At 60.8% G+C, this 9,561-nt stretch overlaps 1 protein-coding gene across 1 annotated transcript in view; it reads left to right on the top strand.

Annotated features, from left to right (window-relative positions):
* The window catches only part of PXDC1 (PX domain containing 1), an 18,701-nt gene extending 12,062 nt beyond the window's left edge, over positions 1-6,639 (top strand). Inside the window, exons 4-5 of the mRNA XM_004694838.2 lie at positions 3,958-4,069; positions 5,601-6,639. Of these exons, the coding sequence (XP_004694895.1) occupies positions 3,958-4,069; positions 5,601-5,718 (230 nt within the window). The 3' untranslated portion in view covers positions 5,719-6,639. The remainder of the gene's footprint in view (positions 1-3,957; positions 4,070-5,600) is intronic.
* Positions 6,640-9,561: the final 2,922 nt, after the last annotated feature.

Raw genomic sequence — 9,561 nt, 5'->3', positions numbered from 1 at the left:
GGAGGGATGAGGGCCTGAGCTGGCATGCACAGCTGACAAAACAGCACCCCGCTGGGAATCTTTGCAGGGGGGCCCACCCCTCCCTACTGAGATGAGCGGGCGCCCGCTCCTTTATGGGGAAGCAGCGTTTCAGCGTCAGCGCATCTTCTCTGAGACTGTGTCCATCAGCTACAAGGAGAAGATAGTAACTGCAGAAAACTGGCAGAAAGCCCGGCCCCGGCGTGGCCCAGGCCGCTGCTCGGGGGTGGGCGTCTGTCCACGTCCATGGGCTGAGGGTGGGGTGGGCAGAGCCCCGAGGCTGTCAGCTCGGGGTGGGGTCCAGGAGCCTGGCTGGCTGCCCGGTCCTCCTGCCTCTTCCTGCCTGCCTCCGGGGCTGGGTCTGGCCAGCTAGCACCCTGGGGTGCCATGAGCTGGAATGAGGCACTGCCGAGGCTGGACACCCTGTGCTGATTTGGTAGCTCTCTTGCCATTTTACAATTCGCTCAAAAATAAAAGTTGAGGGGCCTCCCTGGTGGAGCAAGTGTAAGTTAAGATGCAGCATTAGGAAACTGTTGCAGCCACTGCAGCAGGAGTTCGATCCCCGGCCAGGGAGCTGACCCACAGGGCACAGCAGACCTCTCCTGTCCCACCTGCTGCTCCCTCAGCAGTGTGTTTCAGTAGATCAGTCTGTTCTGTTCCTTGCTGTCTCTGGCAAATCACCCCCACACCTCTGGCCTGCACCCTAGTTCTCGTATGCATCCATAAATTAATCCTTAGAAAAAGAAAGTTCAATAAACGGCAGAGCAGGAGCACACAGACCCCCAAGCACTCATGCGTGCATGCACCCGGGCCACGGAAGTGGCCAGTGGCTGTGGGACGCACTGACCTGCCTGGGGAGGCGCTTCCCGAGCGTGAAGCTGGGCTCCAGGGCCTCAGTGCGGCCCCTTTATTTGCATGGAAAGCCTGAGCCCCAGGGAGAGGAAAACGGCTCTCTTGAGCTCCCAGAATCGGTCAGACTCTCCAGACCTCATCTGATCACATGGAAACTGCAATTTCCATTTCCGACGAGCCCCACGAGGCCTGCTCTCCTGGCGCAGGGAACGGCCACCTTCCCGCTGGCCTCGCCAGGGTGAAGTCACACGTCTGTGCTTCGCGGCCTCTTCGCCAGGCGCTTGGGGAATTGATGTCATTTTTGGAGTCAGTGTGTTTGGAGTGCGGGTCCTCAGGGTCACTCTGGAAAAGGTGTCCCCAGAGCTCCCCTTTGAGCTGCACGCAGTGAGTTCTCAGGTGAGTTTCTCCACAAAACAGACTCGGTTATAGTAAAGAGCAGGTTTATTAGGGCGAAGGACAGAGGGGTCAAGGACACTCGCATAGGCACAGGCGGGCAGGCAGAGCTGCCCCGAAGGGACAGGCTTGCAGAGAGAGGCCTGCATGGTGGCAGGGGGCGGCCTGAGGAGAGCGGCCTCCGCTGAGGGAGGTCAGGGCAGAGAAGCCCCGGCAGGGGCAGGTCCTGGGCAGGCAGGAGGCTGCTGCCCTGCAGAGGGAGAGGGCAGGTGGGAAGAGGCACCTGTGTGGGCCCAGGTGGGCAGACTGCCGCCCGGGCAGGGCAGAGACTGCAGAGAAAGAAACTTCTCTCTGGGAGGGGCTCACTCCTCGAGAGCCCAGGCTTGTTGCTGATTTTGAATAAACTGTGTAGACTCTGAAAGGGACAGGGGACCCCACCATGGGCTCATCGCCCTATCTTTACCTTCGCCTTTTGGGGGGTGCTCTGGACACCGCCTGGAGCAGTCTGAGACCTGCTCTGGTCTCAGGCTTTGTAGTCTGGACGCTGGTGCCCAAGGTTCTTGGTCTCTATGGCTGGGTCGGCCGTGCTAACCCACCCCTGTGCAGCCAGTCTGCTGATGGCTCCTTTCGTTCTTCCTCCATCGTCTACCCGGGGGGCTGGCCAAGATGCCATTTCCCAGAACCGTGCCCCTCACATTGCCAGCAGACCCCCAGCCCTGTCCCCCAGCAGAAGGGGGGCCTGCCAGCAGGCTGCCCGGGAGCTGCTTTGAGGCTTCGTGTGTGCGTGAGTCAGAGATGACAAAAGCCAGGACCAGCCTGTTCCTCGGCGGCCACGCGTCGCAAGTCGAGGGCGAGGCCCGCAGCTCCCTCGTTAAGAGTCGGTCATCTGTCTGCCCACGCAGACTGTGCTTCACCTCTTCCTGACCCTCAGGAGCTGGAATATCGTTGACGCAGGAGGTTCAAACAGCAGCTTTCTGTTGGCTGGTGACGTTCCTTCTTGAGGTTTGCAGGGTCTCGCAGGGAGGCTGGGAGGACGTGGTAGGGTGAGGGGTACGGGGGTGCTGACGGGCATGGAGGCCGCTGCTGGGGCCCTGGGGCCTGTGAGTAATGGCCGACGCTGCCAGAGTCCGACGAGACACGGGCTCTCGACAGAGTCAAGTGGGAACGGTAGCCGTGGCTTGGCAAACTGAGTGAGGAACGGTAGTTTCAATCCGTGGCAGTGAGGAGGAAACTTTGCTCTCTGCATGTTTGCATAGTTTCACTATTTCTCTTTAGGTGGGGGGTAGGGTCCGGGGAGGGGGGCCGGGGATCCATGCACAGAGAACCAAATGCCCAGGAAGATGAAACGGGAAAGGCCGGCTTCACATGAAAAAAGCAAATCCACACATGGGAATAAAATAAGCGAAATTGTGATAAAATGCAAGAACCAGAGGACTCCCTCCCAGAGCCTGTGAGTGTGGAGAGGGAGGAAGCTATTTCCAGCCGTGTGTCAGGGTGTTAGGTCTGCGAGGCGAGAAGCCTTTGATTGCGGGTGTCCCCAGGGATTTGCCATCGATGCAAAGTGTGTTTGTTTTTTTTTTTTTTAAGATTTATTTATTTGTGCATACAGAGCTGGGGTACAGGCCAGAGGCTCAGGGGCGGTGAGAGGCTTCACCAGAGTCAGAGTGGGGAACAGAACAGGCAGATCGACGAAGTACACTGCTGAGGGGAGCAGCGGGCGGGTCAGGAGAGGTCTGCCACACCATGTGGTCACCTCCGGGGCAGGCGGGGATCAAACTCATGCTGAGTGGCTTTAGCTTCTCAGTGCTGCACTTTAACCCGCTGTGCCACCAGGGAGGGCCAGTTAAGCGTGGTTTTAAGGTGAGGTTACTAAAGGGTCTGATTGGAGAGGACACCCCAGGGCCTTAATACAGAGCCCAGCCACTCTGGGTGGGCACTCTGGGGCTGGCAGCGGCCCCGTGGTCATCTCCTGGAGGGACGTGACTGAGACGGGCCCTCGGAAGCAGAAGTGACATCTACACCAGACACTAGAAGCAAACCAGACCCCGCTGGAGCTGGTGACATGATGGAATCGGGCAGTTCGTAGGACCCTCGAGGTCACCCAAGACACCCTGGACATTCTCCATCCGGGGAGGCTGAGTCCCAAGATCACCCCTGACCCCTCGCTGGGCAGCCCTGGGCCACCACCCTCCGCAGTGACACTGTCCAACCCAGGTCCACATCGTCGTCATCTTGCTTGGTTTTTCTAAATCGTCAACGTTTGTGCTTGTTGGGAAAACATCAGTGTATGTACAGTTATGGAAAATACAAAAGTGAAGTCCCCCAAGGGGCTTGAAAGGCACGCTGACCTCATTTGGTCCCCCATCACCCGAGGGTGCTAGATGGTATGACCCCAGGAGACTCGGGAGAGGGCTTAAGATGACCTAGGAGTCCCGGGGCTGAGTGCGAGCCTGGGCAACCTCAGCGGCCCTGCGCACCTCACCTGTGAGCACAGGGGAAGCCGAGGCGCGGGACCTCGCCCGGGGGGGGTCCTCTGGGACAGAGCCGGGAAGGGGATCTGCAGGTTGCCTGGGCCCCGTATCTGCATGGCGGCACCCTAGGGGCAGAGGTCACTGAAGCGGGGACAGGCAGTGAATGCAGGCAGTTGGCATAACCTGACCCCCCCGAGATTTACCTTTCTGCTTTCATTTTCAGAAATCATGAGGTCCAACGGGTTTTGTTTAGCAAACACAGAAACCATCGTCATCGATCACAGTTTACCAAACGGCAAAGACCAGCACCCGGATGTGGATCCCGTGGAACACCTGTAAGTCCCCGGATTTGAACAGCTTTTGCTGGAAGGGCTCGGGGCTGGGCCTGTCCACCCACCGGCCGCCACGGGAAGGGCCGAGCTGCCTCGGCCTCACGTGGGGCTTGTTGACTGTGGTCACCTTTCGAGAGGTCACTGAGCTCCTGATCCAGAAAGCTGGCGGGAGCCGCATTCCGTTGACCCCGGAGGGCCTGACCGAGGGGCACGGAGGAAAGGCTTGCAGGCCGCGGGGTCCTGTCCATGCTGGGTCCAGTGTGTGTGGGGGTGTGGACATGTGTTGGAACCCCAGAATCTCATGACTTGTGACAGTCAGCTCAGGATACTGATGCCCCAGTATCAACAGCCCAGAATCTCGCTGCCTTGTAACAGTCAGCTCAGGAGTCCAGACGCTCCCCTTGGGGTGCAGTTGCGTGGAACAGCCAAGGAAGGGGGGCAGACGAGGCCGCAGGGAGGGTGAGTGTGGGCAGGCCCTGGCGTCTGTGCTCTGACCCGGCTCCTCCCCACAGCTCCTACCCCAGAGATGCCCTGAGCCCTGAGGAAGTGAGGGCAGCCAGTTGCACAGGCCTGACGAGGCTCCCCCACTCCATGAGGGTTCAGGGACCCCACAGAGGTGCCTCCAGCTACCCGCAGGAGCCTGGGGCCACCCGGAGCACGCTCTCTCCTGCAGACATCCAGGGATGTCTGGACACCTGGGTCCATTTTTGTTTGCAGCTGAGTTGGTAGGGCTGGACCTGGGGCCCCTCCAGGGACCCCGCAATCTCTGCTCTTCATAAGCCTGCAGGGCATCGAGAGCTAGAGGCCAGGGGCAAGCCGTGGGGGACACCTTGAGCCCAGCATTTCACAGCCACCTGGCCGTGGGTCAGGGACCCCTCCAGAGACAGGGAGCCGGGACGGGTGAAGGGGTTCACTGACCCTCACGCCCAGCCAGAGCAGGCTTGGCCTTGGCCGTCCACAGAAGCCAAGGGTGGTGGCTTCAAGCTGCCCCCCAAAATTCCCAGGGAGCTGCCCTGGAAGTGCGCCAAGAGTAGAACTGCTGCACGCCCTGGTGCCCAGGGCTCGGGCTTTTCGGGCGCACTATGGGGTCCCTTCATCAGAGCGAGGGAGAGGGAGAGGGGAGGAGCCGTGTCCGGGCAGAGTCCGGGCGGCTCCCAGCCCGGACAGCCAGTCGGACCTGGATCTGTGTCCTGTGTCAGGCAGGGCCACTGTGGGGTGGACCAGGAGGGCCCTGAGCCTGGGCTGGTCTGAGGGCCCCAGCATGGGGGTGCCCCTGCCCCGAGGCCGCCCCAGCCCCGTTGCTGGGGGCAGTGACAAAACAGCTGAGCCCTGTCCGCCCCCTGGTGACCAGCAGAGAGCGGGGACTTCATTCATCGCGGTCAGGCCCCCACCCGCAGCTTCCTGGACAGGCTGGCGAGGGGGCTGGGCTCTCCTGGCCTCCGGTGCTGACCCCTGAGCTCGGCCTCAGGTACCCGCTGCCCTTTCCTCCCACTCCAGCCTGGCGAGCGGCCCTCACTCCGTCCTCTCCCTGCAGGTTTGAGAACGGCGGCGAGTTCTCCTCAGAGCTGGAGGATGGGGACGACCCCGCGGCCTATGTCACTAACCTGTCCTACTACCACCTGGTTCCCTTCGAGACTGACATTCTGGACTGAGACTCCGCCGGGCCCTCCCCAGCCCGTGGCTGCCCTCTCTGCTGCTGTCCGCCGGACCGGCCCCGAGGACCAAGCCCAGGCCTGGACTGCGTGGGCGGCAGTGACCGGCGTGGTCACCCCGATCCCCCAGCCAGCCGCCTGCACCACGAGGAGCCTGGGGGTGCTGCCAGGGGGCAGCGGGGGCGGCCGTGGTCAGGCCTGCCCGCCCCCCCAGTCTCCGACAAGCAGGAGCTGAGTCAAGGAGGCGACTGCGGGGTTCCTCTCCTTTGCACATCACCAGCCTGGCCTGTCCCTTCATCCCCGGGACTGGCCCCCCCAAACCAAGTGCCTGCGGGACCTTCCTGCTGCTGAGACCTTCCTGGCCTTCTATGCTGTTGCCGCTTCCCGGGGAGGTGCCTTCCCCCGGCACAGTGGCCCAGGGGCTCCCCTCGCCCCCCCATTCCCTCACACAACAAGCACACAGAACATTCCACGTGAGATTTGGCTGAGTCACCAAGTGCCGGGGGTACTGAGTCACCCAGGCTGTCCCTGGGAACCGGGGTGTGTGGCTTTCACTTCTGTTTTTCATCTTCCCTCCGGAAATTCAGGGCTCTGTGTCAGCCCAAGGGGGATTGACGGTTGTGAAGGAGAATTCGCCGCTGGGAGCCGGGACAGGCGGCTGATGACGCTCTTCGGGAGAGGAGCCTGTGCCTCTCCTCGGCCCTGCGGTGTGGACGGCAGAGCCCGGGCCCTGTGCCCCCAGCCCCCAGGACGGGCCGGCCACGGCGCCAAGAGCCAGCCCTGGTCCCGTCCCCCTCACGGTGTCTACTAACGACCGACGTTTGCTAATGTAAATAATAGTAAATTATTGAGAATCCTAATTCTTTTACACATTCTGTTTTAAAATCTATTTTAATGAAATAAAGTCTATTGCTCTAGCTACGTAAAGTATCTGCCTGTAAGGGTGAGGCTCGCCAGTGCCTGTCCTTCAGGCTGGCTCTGAGCCGCTCGTCCCCGGCTCTTCAGGAAGTGCCATGTGTCCCCACCCCAGGGACAGTCCATCCAGACTGAAAAAGCAGCGAGCACCTGCTCTGTCTCTGGGGCTGCTTCTCCTCAGTAGGCCAGGAAGCCTCTCCGGGGCCCAGCTGCGCAGCACGTGGGACTTCAAGGGATTCGCGCGTCGCTGGCGCCTTCCCGCTGTGTCCACTGCAGTGCGTCCTGCTTTCAAATAGGCGCTTGGGTGGCTGAGGGGGGTTGACCAGTTGTCTTCAGTTTGCACAGGGACAGGGACAGGGACATCGGCCTCGCAGATTCCGCAGCCATCCCAGTCTGTCGCCATCCCGGTCTGTCGTTTCCTTTGTGGCCTCCATGTCCCAGGGAGGCCTGGGCCCGGCTGTCGGGCCGTGCGACACAGCTGCCCGAGCTCATCAGCTCACGTGGCCTGGCGCAAGCGGGTGGCTCCCCAGGCGTCCTCTGTTGCACAATGCAATCTGTAAGCAGGGACCAGAGGTGTGGATGCGCATTTTCCTACAAAGGACATCAAAGCGTCTGTGGCTTCCGTTTCTGGAAGTGTCTGGCCGCCTTCCTGTTCCCACATGTGAAAGAGCCAGATGCACAGGTTAAACATTTCTTTAAATACGGCGGCAAATGGTTCCTGACCCTCGGTCTGACTCGAGGGAGGCAATACGGAGCGGTGGGGAGTGTGGCGTGCTGGCACCCTCGTGCACTGTGTCAGGAGCATGGTGCCCCTGACTTGCTTGCGTCACTTGATAACGTGGGGGCACTGTGCTGGATCTCCTGCTTTTTCCATAGCAGCTAGAAACCAACTTGTTATGTGAAATACCCCAATTTTGAGGTGTTGCAAACAACACCATTAATAAGACACTCGACCAGGTGAAACAATCAGGAATTTGTAGCCTTTAAGCCATCCATTCAGAGACTCCACCCCACCCAGGATTCGGGTTCCCGTGCGAAGTCCACACTCGTGCCTACACGTTCTCCAGAGACTGTTCTAGAATCCCCTCACGCTGTGAAGACCCTTAGCAGTTGTGGCCCAGACACTCCGTTACCGACAGCTGTGTGAGGGCCGCCATCAGGGTCCCTGTGGGTTAGGTTATTTAAGCTCCTGCAAAGTACATTAAAACAAACACACACACAAACTTTTTTTTTTGCAAATCAAATGATTTCAGTCGCCCATGTTCCTGTTTGCAAAGGACCCTTAGCTGCTGTGCACGGAGGAGCTACCCTCCTCTCTCCGGTAGCTGGGAGCCGGATCTGGGCGGATCTGGGCGGAAGCGCGGGCTGCAGGAGGCCTCGGACTGTGTCACCAGAACTGACGGGCTCGCGGGCCTGGCACTGCCGGGGCCGCAGACAGGCACCGGCCGCTGGAAGCGGGCGCCGGCGCTCATCAGTGAAGACGCTTCCATAGATGTAGAGCCGTTGACAGAGCGCCACCCCCTGCACACAGCCATCCGGGTCCTCGGGCAGGATGGCCCCTGGCTGGGGGCCTGACGGGTTCCTGCCCCACTGGACGGTGGGAGGGGCCGAGCGGCCAGGTGAGCTTCGCTAACTCAGGAGGCAGGTGGCCGGCGAGCGAGCGCGGGGAAGGGCGTGCTCGCTTCAGGCTTTGCACCGGGGATTGGGAGACGGGGAGGCCCGCGGGGCGCCTGACAATGGCCGTGTAGGAAAATCCAGTAGTTCGGGCTGGGGGGCCTCTGGCCGCCCTGCAGCTTTGTTTTCCTCCCCTAAGTGTTGCTATCCATACGCGATTTGTTTCCAAAGATTTATTTATTCATGCACGCAAGAACTGGGGTACAGGCCAGAGGTGGGGTGGGGTGGGGTGGGAGGATTCGCCAGAGACACAGTGGGGAGCACAAGTTGACGGAAACCCACTGCTGAGGGAGCATCGGGGAGACAGGAGGGGTCTGCTGGGCCTGTGGGTCACCTCCCTGGCGGGGGATGGAACTTGAGTGCAGTGTTGGCTGTGGTCAGCTTCCTAGTGCTGGGCTTGAACCTGTTGGCCCACCAGGGAGGCCCTGATGTGAGAGATTTTTACAACTGAAGAGAAGCCAGGGAGGTGCGTGGAGGTGGTGGGGGCTGGGGGTTCCATTGCCCCCCGCCTCCCAGGACCCCCTCCCAGCCCCTCAGCCTCCCAACCCCACCCCTCTCCACCTCCCAACACCCCTTCCCCTGCTCCCCAGGCCCCCCAACCCTCCCTCCCAGCCCCCTACCTCCCAGCCCGCCTCCCAAACCCCCCCATGGCCCCATCCCAGCACTGAGCCTCCCAGCCCCCCCGCTCCCAACACCCCCACAGTTCTCCACCTCCCAACCCCCACTCCTAGCCCACCCAAACCACCCCCCCACCTCTTAACAGCCCCCACCCCAGCCCCCTGCCTCCCTGCCTGGTCTCCGCCTGGGCCTGGGTCCCTGCCGCAGCCTCCGAGGCCTGTGGACTCTACCTGAGGCTCCATGACTCCTTCACTTGTCTGGACCTCCATGGACCCTGAGGGCCTCCCACGACTGCCTCTCACCTTGATTTGTGTTTCTGTGTTGCTGTTTTCCTGCCAGACTCGCCTGGCCATTTTACCCCTTTCCTGTGGGCCCCTTCAGGAGGTGCCTTCACCCTGGGGCAAACACCCCCCCTCAGAGGTCCTGTCTGGGCCAACCCTGTTTGCCTGGGCATTGCCCACGACGGGATGGGCCACTCTGGTGCTTACTGGAAATTATCTTTCTTCTCTCTCTAGGTGCCATCTCTCTGTCTTTGTGTGCACAGATGGCCAGACCTGCTTTGAGAGTGGGGGTTGGGGGCCTTTGGTCATGGGCTAACATTTGCTTCAATCACAGGCATTTTTTTTTAAAGATTTA

Source organism: Condylura cristata, unplaced genomic scaffold (genome assembly GCF_000260355.1).
Source record: "Condylura cristata isolate star-nosed mole 26May11 unplaced genomic scaffold, ConCri1.0 scaffold00048, whole genome shotgun sequence".
Classification (NCBI taxonomy): Eukaryota; Metazoa; Chordata; class Mammalia; order Eulipotyphla; family Talpidae; genus Condylura; species Condylura cristata.
This window is presented reverse-complemented; position numbering and strand designations above follow the sequence as displayed.